The following is a 21,242-nucleotide window of genomic DNA, read 5'->3' as shown; positions in this document are numbered from 1 at the left end:
CCACTTGGTTAATGGTTTCAATCCAGAAACCAGAAAATTGCTGGACAATGGAGTGATGGATTTACAAGAAAAAAACTTTATGTCAAATTATGAGAGGGAAAAAAAAGTGACTTTAAAGGAAGAGAAAAATATGTGAGGAAAAAAACTGCAACTTTATGAGAAAAAAACCCTTCAAATTATGATAGAGAAATGTGGCAACTTTATAGTGATGGAAGCAAATGACAACAAGAAGAAAGCAGCAAAGGCATTTGATGCAAAAACTGACAAATATACAAGGAAAACATTGAAAATGTATGAGGATGCAGAACCCCCTCCCTCAAAATTTGAACCTGACTAGAAAATGAGAAGAGTGGCAATTTCCCAAGGGAGACACAGGCAACTTTGTGAAAAAAGTGGGAGATTTAGGAGAAAAAGACAGCCCTCATTTGATACGCCCCTTTTAAAAGAGCTAAGATGGTGATGTCAGATGTTCAGAATGGGACTTGACACACCAGTGAATGACATCATGGTGGATACTTCCACCGTTTTTTAAGAGACCCATGAAAGATTAGCTGACGCTTGTTTGTTCCACAGGTTTTCTTTTCAAATGTGCACATGGAAGAGTCCAGACCAGGACTTGCAGAGACTAGACAGAACGTTCTGCCTTTAGTCATGCAACTCTTCATTTATTGGACTCTGCACTGCATAATGGGAGATTGTGCAAGTCAGAATTACCCACTGAGCCTCAGTGCACAGAAACAAAGAAACATGAAGACCAGAAGGCAGGCAACACCCATTTTTGACTTTTTATTACCAAGAATACAAAATATATCTACATTCACATACCACTTACTGTAGCATGACTCACAACATAGATTTCAAGTAAACTCCATCCAATTGAATTATCAAAATCTACCTCCACATCTCTCCCAGTTTGGAAAATCCTTTTGGTGTTTGTGTGTGATTTACGTTTTTTTTTTTATTCTTTCCTTCTTCTAAAATGTCTTTCATTTGTCCTTTTTACAGTTGGCACTTGATGCAGGTTCTCAATGTCTCTGTAGTCCACAGGATCGGAGGATTAAGCCACATTTGTGTGGGGACAGAAAAGCAACACGGTATCTCTAACAGGACAGATCAAGCCTCGTTGCCACCAGACTCCGGCTGGCACGGCGGTGGATCCAAAATGAAAGGCGACTCGGTCGGGCGTTTGTCCACATGTAGTCCTTTCCGCTGTGCCACATGTCTCAGATGAGATTTAAACATCCACTAAGACAAATCCAAGATTTTATTTCATTTTTTTAATAAAATGCTTCCCTCTCATCCTAATGAATGGATACCTGCTTTATGTTTTGGAGTTACAATACAAAGAGCTTAAAAATGGTACAAAAACAATAATACAGTAAACATATTAACTCTGAAACCCCACATGGGACTACAACATCGCCGTCTCCGCAGCACGTCATATGACATTTAGAGATGCAGCTTCTCACACGGATTGAAAACAAAGGCAGTTACATCATGTATGTTACAACGTATGCGTGATCTTTTGAAGATTTCCTCGCATGGCAGAGGCTTAAAGTACAGTCTCGGCTTGAAGGACCCAAATAACTTAGCAGAACATATAAATACAGCAAGTGGAACAAAGAAATAAATTAAGACCTGCCACGGATGGAACAAAAACACGACTGCAGCAACGACTCCTCGCTTTGATTCTTCAAGCCCATCTCTGGCATAAATTGCTCGGCGTCTTGAATCGAAGGGGCTCTGCCTGTGGCTGGGTCAGGCAGTTGAAGTTGGCGTGTGCTTTGAAGCCGTTCCTCAGCTTGGCCCCCAAGAGGCTGCCAGATTCGGCCTGCCTGTGAAGCCCGTCTCTGGGGTAGATTTAAAACCTGCTGCAGGCCTTCAAGGCTGTGGAGAATAGAGGCTTCGGCAGGATTTTGATTTCTAACAGTCATGGATGTGGCCATGAGTACATCTCAGCTTTGTTGTTGTCACTTCTTGGTTGTTTCTGTGTCTTTTAAAAAAAAAAATCTTTTCATACGTCCGTTTGTAAAGGAAAAGGCCCCGTCGTCCTACCACAGTGGAGGACTGTTTGTCTCCAGCACGCCGTACATCTCAGCAAGTTTTTTAAAGCGAGGCCCCCAGTCATTCAGGTAGTCGTACTCATGGTCGGTGTTTGAGGTTCCAGATTGCAACGAGCTGAGGGACTCCGCGACAGAGCCTTCCCCCTCGTAAGCGTACGTCTGCAGGGAGTCGTAAGGCGGGGCGCACGGGTCCATGTCGGCTTCCAGGAGCTTCGCCAGCACGTATCCGTGAACATTGCTGTCCCCGCTGCCGCCGCCCATGACACATGCCTGAGGGACGTATCGGGACAGGCTTTCGATCTCCGGCAGCATGTCCTGTCTCATCTTGCCCGGATGGTGGTGCGCCTCACGAGGGTTCCACATGGCGGCGATGTCGAAGGCCTCGGTGTCTTCTTCGCCACCGCCTTCATCATCATAGCGCACGATGTTTTCATGCACGTTCTCCTCCTCGTCACACAGGTAGGGCTTCTTACGATGGGTCCGCAGGGAAAGCATGAGCAGGATCATCACTGTTATAAAGGGAAAAAATGAATGAGTATAGAGGCCATAAGGAATCAGTGGTTTAAGTAAATGCTGTGACAGACACGGTTATTCATTTTTAAAATTCTTGGTGTTTTAATGTTAAAATGTAAAACCAAGCCTCGACCTCTGCAGCTACAAACCAACAATTGAAGTTCTAGTGGCTCTATAGACTCCCATCTTTTATATACAGTCTATTATAGCTCATGGCAAAAGGTCAAGACCGGGGTTTTCAAACATAAGGCCGGGGGTCCAGAAAGGCTCCAATGGGGCCGCTGGATGGCTTTGGAATATTTGAAGGAGTGCATAGATTTTTAACTTTTATAATAAGGACTCAACTTACTTATTCATATCTATGAATAATTAACTAACTCTGGGAATAGGAGCAAGTATAAAAACATTACCAACTGATACAAAGCTCAAATAAAGATATTTTTAGAAAACACTATTTCATAACCCTTCAGCTCAAATACATCAACAGTGTTCAAGAAGAAACGCTTGTGCCATCAAAACCAAAATTACTGCATCTACGAGGAAAAAAATAAAATTCACAAGAAGGCGAGCAAGGATGTTTTAAGAAAATTTACTGCTGCCTGTCAGAGCAGCAGAGCGAGTCAACCTGCTGAGCCCTCCTACCCGCAGCTACAGGTCTGCAGGGAGAGATAAAGCGGGTCCGTATCGTCCCCTGGGGAACTGAAAGTGTGATGCTACAGGGCAGCTGGTGCTAATGAATGCTAGACTTTCTGCGAGGGTGAGAAAATAAATCCATATTTAATCCTACAATGCTGATGTCACACTGGGAGATGCCTCCTTTTTTGCAAACAGACTTTTTAGCCTTCGGCTGTTGTGTTGTGTCACGTCTTGGGTGATCTAAGATCTCTCGGCAGGCTGCATATTTTGCGCACTTTGCTTTTTAAGTTCAGCTTCAGGGTTGATTACCTTCTTCAGAGGGGGTATCACAAATATTTAAAGTAGCACACCGACTCGCTGAAAGGTCAGGGTGTAAAACAAAGTGCGGCAGTGATTTCAATCACGGCCCGCTCCTACCCCTGAGGCTCGCCCTCAGCTGGTTCTTTCACATCCTACAACAGGAGATTAAAATGTGGTCTGACTTGGAAAATGTTTTCCAGCCACATATTCCAGCAGTTTACGGCAGCTGCATGATGTCTTTCTGCATTTGTGCACTTCACGTTTGACCTGTCAATCAGACAGGCGTCCAAAATGAGACGAACCGTGAAGATTTCGGTGCAGAAAAAGGTTCTCGTCGTGCTGGGTTTCCAACATGACATTCACAGTTTGTGCAGAGCATGATTGGACAAATCAGGGACAACTGTTTCACCAATGTTTTTCTTTTTTAAAACAGCGATTGCAGGACTCAAGGATAAAACCACAAAATGGAGACCAAACGCAACATTTTATAAATATTCACAAATATTAAACATGCCTAACCCTTATCCCTTTAAATCTCACTTGTTACACAGGACACTTCAGGGTAAGTATAGTGGAAGGTTTTACTACAGATTCTCAGTGCTTTGTCCTTTAATTTCAGGTAGGTTTAGGTCATTAATCTGAATTCACTATAGATAATAAAATCTTGTTTTGTAGCAGACTGTAAATATGCTTAAAATTTGGCATGTTAGCATGGAAGTCTAAGGGCATTGGTTCTTGTCTCATGGAGCCAGCCTCAAGTGGCCATTGCAGGAACTGCAGTTTTTGGCACTCTCTTTATATTAAAACTCAAACGTTTGTTCCCTTTAATATGTAAGAATAATAAACCATGTAGGGCAGCAGCACTTATGTGTGTCACCTAAACTTAGGCTTTGTGAGCTTTTAGCTGACACGGTTATTTGCACATCATCGTAACAGCAGCTCACCCAGCAAGACGAAAATGCAGGCCAGGATGGCGATCAGAGCCCCCCTGCTGAGGCTGGCGGGCAGGCTGTAGGCCTCAGCGTTGCATGACATGACGTTGCCCTCCTGGTCGCAGCTACACACACGTATAGTCAGCGTGCTGGTGCTACTCTGAACCGGCTGCTCACTGTCCGAGATGAAAATGGGCAAATAGAAGACGGTCTGGTCTTGCTGTGACCAACCGCCACGGCGTGTCAGGATCCACGCTGTGTTGTCTGGAAGCGAACACAGAGGTCACAAAAAGATCAAGTTAGTGTTCAGAAATACAACAATAAGATGCTTAGTGTGAGGTAGCTGATAGCAGCAGGGTTTCATGTATGTGCTGCGTTCAGAGTAACTGAACACGCGGAGGAGTCATGGGATGGTGGTGAGAATTGAAGACGAGCACAGCTGTGAAGAGGAAATGTCGACTGAAGCTACTAAATATCACACCTATTACTCACAGAGGCTTATTTCAAGACACTGATCTTTACTGTCAATATATAGCAGGAAAAAAGAGTTTTAACTCATTCACTGCCATTGACGTCTATAGCCGTCAATTGCAGTGAATGAGTCAATGGGTTTAACTCATTGACTGCCAATCGCTGGCAGTCAATGAGTTAATAGCCTCACATACATTTGATCATCTCCCACGGTTTCTACAGCTGTTACTGTAGTTAAAATTATGTATTAAAATATCCTTTAGTGCAATATTTCTGTCTAGCCTGAGGGAGAAAAAGTTAGCAAAATTATCTGATTGTTCTAAATTACTATAAATATAATTCTGCTTTGCATTCCCTTCCCCACGCCCCTAGAATGTAATTATAATGGAGAAACACTGAATCCTTCATTATATTTTTTATTAAGTAAATGAAGATATTTGAGAAGAATCATCTTTAACAATATCAAGAACATGAAGATTCATAAGAATGTGAATTGTGTGTTTTAATGAAAGGAATTAAAAGTCCTTAGCAAGTTCTAAAATTTGATAAATACAAATGACACTTCATATTTGCATAACTGATTTAGGAAAAATGAAGCCAAAACACAGCATGTGTGGTGAATACCAGAGGTGTGGACTCGAGTCACATGACTTGGACTCGAGTCAGACTCGAGTCATTAATTTTATGACTTTAGACTTGACTTGAAAAAATGTTCTAAGACTTGTGACTTGACTTGGACTTTTACACCAATGACCTGGGACTTGAATTGGACTTGAACCGGTTTACTTGAAAAGACTTGATATTTTACCCCAAATATAAAATTTAACATGCATATTATATAGAGATTGAAAATGTGACGTCATTCAGGGGTAAAACCGCAAAGGATTCTGGGAACTCGTGGCAAGAGGTACTACCGCACGCAGGCTTTCAATTAAAATCAGTCACACAGCGATAAAAAGAAACACAAAAATGTCAAGAAGCCGTTGTATTATTAACTGCAATAGCCGGTCGCATGACAGCCACGGGAAGCCGACGGGTAAAGAGATCGGTTGTTATCGGATTACGTTGTTGAAGAGAAATTGTTTCCGAAGTAACAAAGAGGCGACGGATGGCCTGGATTGCAGCCATTCAAAGACCAAATATAACGTCCCAGAACCCTCCAGCTCACAGGTTAGTCTGCTCCAAGCATTTCCACAAAGGTCAGTCTGCTGTTGTAGTTAATGCGTCATTTTCTTAACATAATTGGTGATATAGGTTACAAGCAAGTCTGGCGCTGAACAGAAATTGTCGCGCTATGCTCCTTTGTTTATTGTGCATAAATAGTGAATTGTCCTGACACAATATTGCGTTTCGCTTCTGTTATTATGGTACATTGACAAAAACATATACTTTTATTCACAGGGTAAAGCAGGTTTTTTGTATCACTAATTGCCCAGTACGATTACAGCATACAGTATTATTGTCACTGCTACATTTCTGTGATGCTACCAGAAATTATTTCCACTGCTAATTAATTACCCTTGAGCTCAAAGGTCCTATTAATAAACGGTTAACGAATGTGTATTTATGAAGACGATTTGTGAGACTGGTAAACTTATGATAGGTACGATGGTCTTTCGTTCTACACGGTGCATTTCAAGGTCCTGCACCCATCCGTCGGTAAACTGTACCTGGGCTTGTTGCAGTGACCTGAAGTTACTAAACTTCATGAGTGTATGCACTCACTCCAAGAACCGTATGATTATAAATATGCATATAAATATGCTACGATGAAATAGCTGACTTCATCTAACTAGCAAATGTTGTCCAGGCTACGTTGGTGATACAGTTTTTTTTAATGTGTATGATATTTTTGTCATGCGATTTTAAAGCCAGTCCTACAACCGCATCCAAGAATAACATGCAGCTTATCTCAGAACTGTCGGTGAATATTATTCTTGGAGCTAGGTTTAATTGAGCTGCATTTTAAAGAGGTGCAATTTCACAATTTGTGTATATTTTCTAAGTTCACTATTTTGTCATGTGTTGAGAAAAACACAGATTTAAAAATTACATGGTCTAATATTTACATTTAGCATATAACTGCAACATTATTTTTTCATTTTTTTTTAAAGACTCGAAAGGACTTGAAATTCAAAATTTCAGACTTGTGACTTTACTCGGACTTTTACACCAGTGACTTGAGACTCGACTCTGACTTGCCTGACATTACTTGAGACTTGACTTGAGACTTGAGGATAAAGACTTGAGACTTACTTGAGACTTGCAAAACAATGACTTGGTCCCACCTCTGGTGAATACTAAGTATACCCAAAGAGGAAAGACATCTGCAATGATCTTATAGAAGCAACTATCGCTGGACATTAGTCTGGAAAAGTTACACAATCTTTTTCAAACAATCTGAAGTCATTCTGCAATGAGAGATTCTTCATAAGTGGAAGTTGCCAGGAGTGGACATCCCAGCAAACTCAACCCAAGGTCAGACTGTGCAATGCTCAAAGAAATTGAGATGGGTTTTTAACAATTTGTACAGGTGTCAGTTAACATGCTATATGTTAAAATTCTGTTACAACTAGGAGAAGACGGAAGATGGTTAGTTTGCCAGGGTTGCCAGGTATAGGCCTGTTCTCTCTAAAAAACAACATGGCAGCATGGCTTAGGTTTGCAAAATTGCATCTGAACAAACCACGAGACTTCTGCATTAATGTCCTCTGGACAGAAAAGACCAAAGTGGAGATGTTTGGCTATAATGTACAGCAAGTACCAATCACAGCATGCCAGCACTAACGCCCCATACCAAGTGGTGAAGGGGTGATGATTTGGCACAGGCACAGGACCTGGCCACCTTACAGTACTTGACTTGACCATGAACTCCAGAGTATCTGCCTCCACTCCCAAGTATTCTAGAGCCAGTTTTGAGACCATATGTCTGGCAGCTTCATCGAAACTGAATCATGCAACAGGACAATGATCCCAAATACAGCAGCAACTCTACAACAGACTGGCCGAAAAAAGAAGCGGTGATACAGTGTAGTTTTTGTTAAAAAAAAACACACATGCTGCAGTTCATTTGAGGTTGTATTTTAATAATAATTTAAAAATTTTGACTTGCAGATTATTTTTAATTATGTCCTGATTCATAAGACCTTAGAACAGAAGGAAGCTGTACTTGCTTTTTACCACGACTGCATTAAAATGTAAAAACCATGAATATTTACTGCTGGGCTGCATACTTCCATACTACATATTTTACTGTGGATGCTGCTCTTCCATAGATAAGGAGAAACAGCGATCTTATTTTACTGGTCCAACTCACTAGAAATCAAATTAGCCTGCATGGAAAACTCGTGCATGACACAGAACCGTGACCGAACGTGTACCTTGGTTATCTTTCAGGGTGAAGTTAGGGTTGTTGACGGCCTCTGGAGCCAAGCTGTAGTAGAAGTGCTGCCCACCAAGCGGCTCGTCTGGATCTACTGCTGTCACGGTCTGGATCAGCTGGATTACAGACATGAAAGTCATATTTAAAATCTGCTAATGGCTTATTTCACTTTCAGCAAGAAATGATAGTCGAACAGATGTTATGTAGTGGAGAAAAATGTGTTTTTCTGGAGTACAGGTAAGGGTGGTATAAAATGTGTCTCAGATTTTACTCTAAGAGCACCAGAATATAAATTATACAAGTATTTTATCATCATTAATGACTTACAGGGACTTATTCCAAACACTGATGCAAACTGGTGTCTCCGTACCTGCCCTGCTTTGGCATTTTCACACACATACGCCTCCAGGTAGTGCATCAGCGACGGAGGATTATCATTCACATCCAGGACCCTCACAGCCACCGACACACTTGCGATCTGTGTGGGGTTATCTGCAGGGAAACGCAAACTGGTCAGAGGCTGATGGACGGAGATAAATGACTCTGAGAAATCCTAAGGTGCAGCATGTTTGCTGTAAAAGATTTACGGAGGAGCTCAGCAGGATCCTCACAGATTACAGTCCTGTTATTCCCCATTACAGCCTGCCATTTGCATACCCTAACCAGCTGTGTAATAAGCTGTGAAAACACAATTAGTGCAAAGTAACTACTTTCTCAGTTTTCATCACATGATCCATCCATCAGAGGTGTGAGATTAGCTCTCGAGGTCAAAGCTCCACGTGGTCTTACTGTGCTTTAATATTCACTGCAGTGAGCGTGCTCCAACTTTGCTGAAGTTGAAGATTTGGTAAATTAATAATCTACGAATTAGTTTAGTTCAAATTGAACTACACTGTGTAACAAATTAAAGTTCTGACACAATCTCCAAATTAATTATCACTTTTGGTAACAAAGTGTTGACTCTATCCTAAACACATTGTGAAAATTCTTAAAAAAAATTTCACTTAATGCTTTCAGTTCTCACATAATCACCTTTTTAATTACTAGTATTGTTAGTGTCCGACTGCTTTTTGTGTTTAATTTAGGACATTTAGCAGTTTTTGGACTCAATTACATTATTACAAGTAACACAAGTTTGTCATTAAGAAGCTAATGTAAAATTGTTGACACATCATAACACACATACCTTTCACAAACATGGCTCAATCTCAGTAATCTTATGTCCACAGGTCTAAAAATACTTATATCACAACTATAAAGTTACAATTTCATGTGAGTTCCTCGTTATTTTTGCTCTTGAATTTACAGCAACATATAAAAAGCTACTCATTTTTAAAGTATGAAGTGAAAATAAGGACTGTGAAGTAGAGAGAAAGTTTTTTATCGTCAGCTTTGCTTTGTTCCGGTACATTGAAATTTTTTCCCTCTTCCTCTCTGTGCCCTTTCCGTCTCCGTCACATCTTTAATTAGCCACCATGCGGGAAGTTCTTTAATTAGTCATTAATTCAATTACCATCTCCTTTAAGGTGTGTCTACCAAACAAAGGCACAAACAGACAAACAAAGCAAAGGGAGGAGGGGTGAAGGTGACTTTCGGGGCTACCAGCTGTGTGCGGCTCTGCGGGGCATCTCCTGCTCAGCGTTACATAACTCTGCAAGAGCTGTTCTCAAAAATCAGTCAGTCTGCGTTCATTCAAGTTTACTCCATCCACCTGTTTGTTTCTGTTTTCTGCATAAAGCCGCTGAATGAATCTCACAGTTTTCTGCTGTTAAGTCCTTAAATTCAAACAGTTATTTAAATTTGAGCTGCAGTTTTACAGGTTATGATAACTGTATGCATGATTGATTTCTATATTTTTGAAATGTTAGCACTAATCTGTGTCACGTAGTGCTCCCATACCACCTATGGATGCACATGCTGTTCAAAAACTACTTTAGTCTTTAAATAGAGACTACACTGTAATGGCATAAAAGCAGCAAAAGCAGAACTCAGTTACAGCCAGATGTGTCTTTATTTGCATGTGTATAAGACGTACTCATCTCCATGGCGAGGATGGTGATGTTGTGCCAGCCGACTTCCTCTCGGTCTAGCGAGCGCACCGTCATCAGTGACCCGGAGGTGATTTCGATGTAGAAGTACTTGTCGGGGTCACTGGATCTGTCGATGGAGTACCTGGTGACACAAGATGATGACATAATGACAACAGTGATAAATAAAATGCACCATTGTGTAATTTTAAGTGGTTCATAGGGTAATGCATGCAAGCACACATAATCCAGTGCGTGACCCACGCGTGGATGTGTGTGATAAGATGCAGGCTGGAAACTCCTGAGGGAACTATGAGAAGAGGCTCCAGATAAGACTTAATCAGAGTATCTGCATCCTCTGCCAAACTTCCAACATGTTGGGACATGCAGACCTGCAGAGTGCCGCCCTGGCTCGTTTCCTGCCACCGTGGGCCATTTTCCAGAAACGCTCTTTTGAGAGAGACACGCAGCAACAACAACAACAACCGGCCACACTCACACACACAGGAGGAGAGGGATGAAGAGCGCATCCTCTTCCAGGCTGTGGAGCATAAACCAGTTTATTCACACAGAGATGGAGCTCACCTGTCACTGCCATGCTCTCCTCTCACCTGGAAGAGCCGCAAATGTGTGTTTCAACCAGGAAACAAGCATATGTGTGTAAATCTGTGATCTGATGATAACTTGCATGTTGTTGCACTTTCATTTTTTCCAAACATAAGGAAAAAAAGGAAAGTAAACTGTATTCTGTTAAATTCCTTAAAGGAACGTTAAAATGATGGTATAACAGAGCGTCAGTGACGTAAGATTTTCTTCTGCAGTTATATTGGAGCAGTGAATACTAGACAGCACTTATTGAGCAGAAAATCTCTCATATGCTGAGGCAAGACTAGCATGCACAGATGATCAATAATAGCTTATGAAAAACCCACTTTTGTGCTATTTTGAACTTTTATAATTTGATTTGAGAGCAATGCATTCACGCAGATATAACACATCTTCTCCTTCACTGCATCCACGAACCTCCTCCGAGGCCTTCTTCTTTTCCTCCTGTCTGGCAGCTCCATCTTCAACATCCTCCAAATAAAAGTTTTAGCATCTTCAGCTCTGCCACCTCCAGCTCGACCTTCTATCTGCTTGTTTCACTCTTGCTGCTAACCTTTAGTCAGAAATCACTCCTGACACTCATTTCCACCCACACCACCCTGCCAGCACCCTCTCCTTCATCACTTTTGTGCATCGTCCATTGTTTTGGATTGTTTATGTCACACAGCGGAAATTTGTGTTTTTATGTTTTATCAATCTGTGTATTGGTACATAGTGTTGATTTTATTTGCATGATTTTATAGTGATATTTATATTGCATGTTTGTTTATTGATATTTATACTGCATGGTTTTATCCTCATATTTATATTGGTGTTAATGTTGTACCATGTTCCTTTAACCCACTGTGGACTAAACAGATAATTGTAGGCACCTGTGAGGTGGGGGCGTTCCCCAAGGTGGCCTATCAGCCGCCAGGTTGACCTGTTAAAGGGGATGGTGAGCGCAGAGACAAAGGAGAGAGGAGTGACGCACGAAGGGTGAGGAGGCGAAAAAGGAACGCGTGCAACCCCGCACGTGTGTGGAACGAACTGCTGCCTGACTGTGGGGCGCCGCGAGTTGTTCGGCGATCCAGTCCTAACGGCAGGAATGGCAACAGTGGGTGGCGATGGCTGCAATGCACGACAGGGCAGGGATGCCCCTCTGCCTGCATCTGACGGTGAGACGAGGGAGGCCGTGTTCAGGTGTGGAGTGGGGCGGGACTGTGCGGCGACGCGCTGTCAGGAGGAGACAGGTCTGCGATAGGAGCCCCCTCCCTGGTCTGTTGCTGACGAGTTTTACCATACTGGAAGAGAAGTTCCTCTCCTGTCTCCTTCATATAAGGACCATTCGCCCATGTGTGGCTGGACTGTGGGATTATGGGACTATGGGAGAGTAATTTTAGTATATGGAAAACATGTTTTAGCCTTGTTTTAATATTGTATAGTTATTTCTGCCGGCAGGGTTTTTAGCGGGTTGCAACACTACTTTTATTGTATATGGGGAATTTTGTCTTGTATTTGTGACTCTGGCTGTGTTTTTTTTTATTATGGAAATAAATGGTGTTTGAAGCCAGCTTAGTTTCTGTGCCCTGAGCGCTGACCCACCCACTCCCCTTTTTCGCTTGTATGTATACCAGACGTGGTGGTGAAGATTTAGGTCCACCAGTCTTAGCGGCTACATTTACCAGAGGTTTTTAAACTCGGGTACCTTCACTAACTGTACATCACACACATGTATTGTGTCTTGCTTCCATTGACATTCATTCCTCTTTTCTCCAGACCATACCTCCACCTCTGCAGCTCTCTTACTTTCACTACAGATCACAGTGTCATCTGCAAACACCAGTCTTCACAGTAGACTTGTATCTGACCTTATCTGTCAACCTGTCAAACAATAAGGGGCTCAGACCAGATATCTATATATGTAATCCTACCCCCACCTTGAACCCATCTGTCACTCGTACTGCACATCTTATCACTCTCTCGTTGTCCATGTTCATGTCTAGCACCACTTTCTCTCCCACTCATAACTTCTTCATGTAGTACCACAGTTCCTCCTCATGTAACCTGTCATATGCTTTGTTTTTCACTGCTGCAAATCCTGATATTTTAGTCTGAACTTGCCCTGGTTAAGTCTTCTCTTTTAATAAATATGACCAGTTTTATTTGTCTCGTAGAAGCGCATTAAATGCATCACATCATACTGACACAGGCAACATACTGAAGGAAGAAATATTTTTGCCTTTAAATGACTAATTAACACACATGCTGTTGTGATCATCACCAGATGCAGATATCAAATGTTTAATAAAAGTCTGTTGCTGGCACACTGAGGCATTAGCAGCAGACTGTGCTTGCAGACTTGCTCGCTGTGCGCGTTTTTGACTGACTGCCGACAGGAAACGGTCGTGATTGGCATGTCTGCCGCTGGCGAGGATCTCCCTGAAGGATCTCTATTAATATCACTGGTCCACAGTCCTGAGGAGGGGGGGAGGGGGCAGTGTGTGTGAAAAAGCAGGTGAAAAAGTGTGAGGTGAGTGCATACAGATGTATCTGCCAGTCACCCTGCAGCGCAGAAAGGACGGAGAGATGACAGATGAGGCAGACAGAGACACTGAAGGTCACCTGCTGCTTGTTGTTATCTGCCATCTGATGTTGCTGTTGCTGCAACAGCCGATTCCTCAGTTATCTGCAGCTCCCATTGCCAAAACTCGCTTTTTGAAAATCTCTCACTGATGCTCGTCCAGCCCTGAAGATTTTAGTGACACGACATTTTCAGACTGCAACTTCAGCTGCTCTGAATCCTGTTGCTTCCAGATATTAGAAATCAGTTTTCTGCTGATGGTCGTGATTGGGTCTTTTATTAATCATCAAAACCTTGGATGACTACCTGTAGATCTCCCATAGCAAAAAAATAGTCTTAGAGTTACTTTTGCTAGTCTCTCTGTCACATCAGTAAACGAGGATTACTTTATAAACTCGGCCACTTGTGTCAGCCCATATAAAATAAAACATTGAGCTCATTTTCAAATTCTTACTCTAAAAGTCATTAAGGAGGATTATCCAGTGTTAGAGTTGAACACAAATCATTAACCAATGATTGTGAAGTTTCACAAATTTTTCTTTCCTGTTTTGAAGTGTTAAAAAGAAGCTGATTAAAAAGAAGATGGACTGTTTGTTCTGTTCTTTTCTTTGGAGACAAGCTTCTTCAACAGCTTCAGAACTTCAAGTGAACAAGCTCAGCTTTTACTGATCATAGACAGACATGTGCGAGAAGTCTCCTGGTCCTCATTACTAGGCCATAATAAGAAAAACAACTTTTACTGTCAATAAATAGCAGGCTTTTATAACAGTGAGTCAGTAAAGAATGATGCATTTGAACTTGTACTAAGAACTTCCAGAATACCGCAGCCACTTCAGTCGCAGCAGTACATGGTAACCTCATTGATGAGCGTTGGCTGCATCTTGTGATTTTAAGAAGCCTCAGTCTTCAAACAGCAAACAAAAGGGCTGTTTTTAGGGAAATGGGGGGGAGAAAAAAAATCAGTTTTCTGCTATGAGGTTCATTTAAAAAAACCAAAAATAAAACACATTCTCTAGGCCAAGAGAGTATTTTTTAATGTGTCCTGAACAATAGTTCTCCAGGCTTTTCTTTGGACATTGGCTGCTTTTTCACTTATTTTCTGTCCAGTCCTTGTAAGAATATTTTAAAACCATATAATCCTGACCTATGAGTCATTCAAGGATAAAAAGGCATCTAACTGAAGGGATGAACCAGTGTTGCATCTACACATAACAGAGCACTTAGCAAAGAACCACCACCTCCTTAGCCACTTTTTCACTACCAGCCTGTTGCAAAAACGCATAAACATATTTCCCCATTTCTTTAGTTGAATGTATGAAAGATGTCAAACTGTCAAATAGAATTTTTCTACCAACAAGATGATTCTTGAAGAGCTTTTAGCTGAAAACCTGATATATCTAAGCATGGCAGTGTCCTTAAAAGATTGTGAAAATGAAGGACAAAGGAAGAAATGGCTCATTGCCACATTCACCTATTCATACAGACACTTTTTTCTGTCCTTAAGTGCTTTCTATCTAACATTCATACACATTCACAGCCATCTGTAAAACACGGTGGTTTGAGCCCACTTTACAGACAGGAGAAATTGTCAAAATTGATCAAATTATGAACACAAAGAAGTACAGTCAGATTTGTATCCAACATGTAACACCATCTGGAATCTATCTCATTAGTAATGGCTAAATCTTTCAGCATGACAATGATTTCAAACACATTGCCAGTGCAGTAAAATCATACCTGGGTAGAAAAACACAATCAGTCGTAGATTGTCCTCCTCAGAGCTCGGACCTCCACATTACAGAAGAAGTTTGGGGTCATCTGAAGGTAGCTAACATCCAAAGATGAGCTTTTCCTTCAAGAAGGTTGGAGAATTGTTCCTAAAGACTACTTAAATAAATGATAAGGAAGCTTTCCTAAGACAGTTCAGGCTGTGTTGAAAAATAAAGGTGCTCCTACCAGAAATCGACTCTCAAGCTCATTAGGATCCTCAAAACTGTTTCTGTAAATATTTTCTGTGTTTTGTTTTGCATGTGTTGCAGGTATGCACATGTATGTCCATGTACATTTGGACATGTTTAAATAAATCACCTATTTCCTCATCTCACTAGCAAAATATGAAGAAATGGGGGATGACTTAAGACTTGCAGTACTGTTATACAGGTGAGTTGCATGACGTGTTACCTGTCAGTGAAGGGGGAAACAATAGAAGTCAATATCTATGAGTGAAAGAGGACGAAAACCCTGACACAGCACTCGGGTTAAACTGCTGAGTGTCCGTGCAGACGGATGAAGTGAGCAGCAAACACACACAGGAGTCATCTACATCTTTACTTTTCACCCTGATCGAGGTGGAAAAAAGGGAAAGCTGGGACGAGGTGCAGCTTGTGTGAAGCACTCAGTCACCCCCGCAGCCGCTCATTCCTTCAGATGATTAATAGCCTAATTAAAAGGCTTTATGTCTAATTAGTTTATGAAAGGTGCAGTCTGGACGATCAACGCACCACGCAACATCTGTTCTACCTGAGCACAAACCAGACTGAAATAAATGACATACGTCGTCAGCGTCTCTACTTCTGCGTGGTCTTTGGTTGTTACACAGATTAGTCCTCTATCTCGTGTCAGCTGTCCTGCTCTGAACATACATGTGGATAAATGGGAGCTCAGTCATATCAGCCTGCAGCTGCAGCCAGCTGTGAGTTGTGTTGTGATGCTGCCCCCTGCTGGTAAACAGGTGACTTTACTCTTATTTTACTTTAAACTAATGAAAATGCAGATTTAACTAAATATGATGCTCCAGATAGACTGCAGTTATTACATTATTAAATTAATGAATTGACAACGCTTGTAAAATTGTGATGAAATTAATGAAAATTACCGACATATTTTAAATACATTTTGGTTTATAAGTTTCCAAGCTTATAGAAGAGTTGCTTAAAAAATATCCATATTTAAAGGTGAAGAGTGGGAATTTTTTTTTAACTTCTGTTTTAAATTCACCTCTCAGTGCATAAGTTTAATCTCTGAGAGAACCCAAACACATTCTGTGAGTCTGTCTTGGTTCCAGTTGACTGGTTTTAGTCAATGGTGGGATGGATAATTTGTTTGCCGAACACAAATTAACTCATTGATGCATCTCAGAATTGGTTCAGTTTACTGCTTCTGAAGCCAGTGGTCTCAGAAGCTGATCGAGGCTGGGCTGTTGGCATGCAGGATGTTGGCATGCATATCCATGAGAGCACCATACCTGATCTGATTGTTTCTGGTGGAATCTGAGCTACCGAGATGAGGCATTCCAACCTAAGCTTGTGCCATATACAGACTTCTCTAGCCAACATTTAGTCCCTGTGTCTCTGAACATGTTGGGTTGATGCCTTCATCAGGCTCAATCAGTGACCTTTGCACCCACTGAAGGCTACACTTATCCAAGAATGGAGAAAAAATCCTCAGATACAGATTGTGCAGTCCATGTTTAGACAGTGACTGCTAGCATCACATCCAGATAAGGCCACACCTTATATCAAGCATCTTGTATCTACATATATTACAGTGTTGGTGCATAAAATCTGAAGCCAGTAGAAACAACAAAGAGGACTTTCAGCAGATTGTTTCTGTCACACATCTGCACAGAAATTCTGCTAAATCAAACCATACGAAGCACATAACTGGAGCATTATCACAAAAAATAGAAACTTTGCCTTTGAGGTGGTTTTTTTTGTCGTATCAAGGGTATTTATTGACCTATTTAAATGCTTAAAATGTAGACTAAACTCTTGCACAGTAAGCATGTTTGCAGTAAAACTGCAAAACTACTGAAGCACACAAAATCTGGAGTGGTTTATTTGTCATCCTCACCTCACAGTGTTGTTGGCAGCATCCGGATCCCTCGCTGACACGGTCTTCACCATAGTCCCGATCTCTGCGTCCTCTGGCAGCTCGACGTAGTACGCCGGCGAGTCGAACAGCGGGGGCTCGTCCACGTCCTCTATGCTCACGTGCACGATGGTGACGTCCTTGAAGGGCCCGCGGTGGCGAAAGGCCGGATCCAAGTGGGTGTTGGCTCCCTCCACCTTTAGAGTGTAGCTTGGCTTGATCTCAAAGTTTAGCGGCTGATGGGGTAACACACAAAAAGATTTTAAACCTTTAAAAAAGAACTCTGGGGTTAAGACGTTGATTGAGATTAAAAGGTTAAACTGCTGGTATTTCATGGTAAAATCAGCAAACACTGGGCCTATCTGCTAGGAACTGTCCAGCTCAAAATAAAAAAATAAATATTAAGTATTTATTTCAGTGCTGAATTTACTGAAGAGATGCTGCAAAAAGAATGTGATCTTTCCCTCACTCAAGGTGAAATTAAATTGATAGATTCCTGAAGGGACTTTTGAGTGTAGGACAAAGAAGGCTTTCAGCCTTTTGTAAATGATAAAAAATGGCCTGTTTCTTTTAAAAAAAAAAAAAAAGAAATTGGATAGTTAATATCTATATCATAATATCATCTTTATCTCTATCACAGATCTTTAGTCTGTACCTTTTTCACTGTGATGATGCCAAAGAGGTTTGTAGGGTCGGTGCTGATGTCAAAGGTGTCCCTTCCATCCCCATCGATGATGCTGTACTTCATCTCAGCATTGACCCCAATGTCCCTGTCCTTCGCCCAGATGCGTCCCACCACCGACCCCACAGGAGCCGACTCAGGAATGCTCATCTGGTACAGCCCTGAAGACACAGATTAACATGAGTGTAATCAAACGGGTTCACTTTTCAGTCCTCTAGAGGGAGCCAAACCTCTTCGGCTCCTCTTGTCTCCAAACCACATCTCAAGCCGGATGAAATAAATGGCTCCATAAACGCCTCACAATTGGGTTATCTACTGTCTCATGGGTCGGCTTGAATTTCATCTACCGTTTAACCTCAAAGAAGAGGTGACAGCTGCCCAATTTGTGGAGCTCCCCGCAGCCTTAAAGCGAAACGCTTGCACATTGTGTTTGTCGGAGGGGAATCCCTGAAGCTCTTCACAACCGATCAAAGTTCCATCAGAGTGATGGCGTTAATTGGTTTGGGGACTGGTGATGGAGGAGGAAGTGGGCGCTGGGTGTTTTCTTTGTCTAAGAGCGAAGCCACCGGTCGGCCAAGCCGAGATGACCGCAGACAGTTAGACAAACCCCTGACCTAATGAGAGAAGTAGAAATTGGTATATTGAAAGAGACAGCATGGGGCGTCTGGTGGCTGGGAAGAAGGAGAAGAGGGAGGGAGGGAGGAGGCCAGAGGGTAAATGACTGGGGATTGGTGGCTAGAAGTGGACAGAGGGGCTAATGGCTTGGGTTCTCCAGAGAAATGAAGTGGATAGATGTAGAGATGAATAGTTTTGCACAGTTCTTATTGGGGGCAGTTTTAAAAATACACAAAGCACACCACGAGTGAGGTGTCAACCCTGAAACTAAACAGTGATCTCAGGGCCATTTCAGGGCTCTGAGTTTGGGTTCCTGGCCTGTCTCAGCTGCAGCACGCTCAGGCTGTACTATAATGCACAAGGCAGAGTTCAGTGTAAAGTCAGCATCATTTTAAGGCCAAGCTTCCAGAAAGCAAAAACACCAACTGGCTCAAAATCGAGACTTAATCCTACTTCTTACCAAAAATAATAAAACAGTATCAGTATTATGCTGAACCATAAAAATATACAAAACTGCATGATAAGGTCTTCCTAAAGAACGACATCTGAGCTTTCTCCAGAGACTCCAAAACTTAACTTTGAAAAGAGGACTTCTTATGAAGATTAAAAAAAGTGTTTACTGCAGTAGAAGTTAAATGGTTGTTTGTTTTTCCTTTTAGTTCAGTCATTTGTCTGATAAAAATTAAGAGCTAATTTGTGGACTGCTGGTTGGACAAATCAGCTCACTGGAAGAATATCTTCTGACATTTAAAGTAATGCTTTGTTTCAGCCCTCATTACCTCAGGGAGTCATAGCTCAAAGCTGCACAGTTTGTATATACTCAGGGGCTTTTTCTTTTTCTTTTCGAAGTTTTCCTGCAGTATATCACACGCTGCTGTTTCATAGCTGCTGAGACAAAGTACATGTTGCTCCTCCTCGAGGCTGATATGGGTTCAGGTAGAAAATCAATAAAACTAAGAAAAACATCTGCAGAGGGTTGCTTACTTTGGTCAAACATGGGCGGGTTGTCGTTGATGTCGCTGAGCGTGATGTTGACAGTAGTGGTGCCGGCTAGCCCCCCCAGCTGCCCGCCCATGTCCTTCGCCTGGATGACCACAGTGTAGTTTTCTCTGGTCTCGCGGTCCATGTCTGCCAGGGACACACGGACCACGCCTAAAAACAGAGAGGCAAATTAAAGGTCAGTTGACACAGACTGAGGTGAAACAGCCAAAGGATGGTGTCCTGAAATGAACGTAAAACCTTGATGATCAACTGATTTTATATTGATCTCTGTCTGTTCATGAGGGATTTTTCCAGCATCTCGTTGAATCTGTGCATGAAGATTTACGCAAGTCATGAAGGCAAAAAGAGTTCAAACCCATCGCTAGCAAGGTGTACCAAATAAAGTCGACAGTAAATGTGCATTCTGCTACATACAAAAGGTGATCTGCTGGTGCCTGGGGGGCTTGAGAGGAGTCCAGTGTCATCCTAATACACATGCATGCATAAATCATCCTCGCACCACACACCACAACTAATTAGTTTCTCTAATTTAGAGTCCCCCACCCAAACACACATTACTGTTATTTCTCATTTGGATATCCAATATGTTAGTATGATATGATGTTATGGCAACTGTACACTGTTTTTAAATTATAAATTGTGCAAGCTAGCAGAATGGCAGTCTAGTTTATGCCTGATGAAGAATGAAAAATGTTTTTTTTAGAAATCATAATTAATATCTTCCTCATTAATGATGCATCTCACAAACCATCCTCTGTTTTTCAGAATGTTAATTTTTATGCAGATTAACCACTGTGCCTGCGGACATATGTGCAATCTGTGCATCGTTACAGTGGATGCCACTTAAGCCCAATAATCTCATTGTCATGTTAATGAAACCAGGTTCAAATTACTTTTTTGGCTTTGTGACATGGTGCATTATCATGCTGAGAGCAGTCATTAGGAGATTGTAAACCATGCGAATGACCAGGAACGTTTAAGGGGAGACATGGTATTCAGATAATAATGAATCAAAATCTACAGGCAAATGTCCCAGACCACAAAGAGTCAATCAACGCCCAAGCTGAGAAATATGAAAGCCAATCATCTTGTTGCACTGAGACATGCACAGAGCAGAGGTTTGGGACAATTTTAATTGTGCAGCAGCAGACATATCTACTTGTTAATGTGGTAGAAATGTTGATAAGCATTCTTTTTGCTTTGCTGTTGTAGCCATAGCATGACTTTAGATTGCATTTGTCCAGAGCTTTTGTGGGACAAGCAGACACTGACCAAGTTAGCACAGATGTGCAAAAAGCTGCAGCTTTCAAAAACATCTTTATAGCCTGATATAAAAAATTTTTTCTGGCCTTTACGGATAGTTTCTCTACAAAGGGCACTACGTTTTGAATCATCAACCTGGATGAGTTAGTTGTCTGGCACAAGCAGATGAATGCACAGGTATTTGCCATAGACAGTACATATGATGTAGCCAAATTAAAAATTGGTCAGAAAGGACTGTTATCCTGGTGATGCTCACTCGTTCACTTGCTAATTGATTTTGATTTATTTATAGCGTGACTTCACCAACCAGTGAGACG

General features: G+C 41.7%; 1 protein-coding gene across 5 annotated transcripts in view; it reads right to left on the bottom strand.

Annotated features, from left to right (window-relative positions):
- Positions 1–773: 773 nt before the first annotated feature.
- LOC101475344 (cadherin-20) overlaps positions 774–21,242 on the bottom strand; it is a 98,097-nt gene continuing 77,628 nt past the window's right edge. For all 5 annotated transcript variants that reach the window (XM_076888318.1, XM_004551801.4, XM_076888319.1 and 2 more), the window contains 8 exons: positions 19,645–19,812; positions 18,019–18,206; positions 17,346–17,599; positions 10,333–10,469; positions 8,668–8,789; positions 8,296–8,413; positions 4,457–4,708; positions 774–2,572 (listed from right to left, as the gene is read on the bottom strand). In XM_076888318.1, the coding sequence (XP_076744433.1) occupies positions 2,052–2,572; positions 4,457–4,708; positions 8,296–8,413; positions 8,668–8,789; positions 10,333–10,469; positions 17,346–17,599; positions 18,019–18,206; positions 19,645–19,812 (1,760 nt within the window). In that variant the 3' untranslated portion in view covers positions 774–2,051. The remainder of the gene's footprint in view (positions 2,573–4,456; positions 4,709–8,295; positions 8,414–8,667; positions 8,790–10,332; positions 10,470–17,345; positions 17,600–18,018; positions 18,207–19,644; positions 19,813–21,242) is intronic.

Source organism: Maylandia zebra, linkage group LG9 (assembly GCF_041146795.1).
Source record: "Maylandia zebra isolate NMK-2024a linkage group LG9, Mzebra_GT3a, whole genome shotgun sequence".
NCBI classification, from domain to species: Eukaryota; Metazoa; Chordata; class Actinopteri; order Cichliformes; family Cichlidae; genus Maylandia; species Maylandia zebra.
This window is presented reverse-complemented; position numbering and strand designations above follow the sequence as displayed.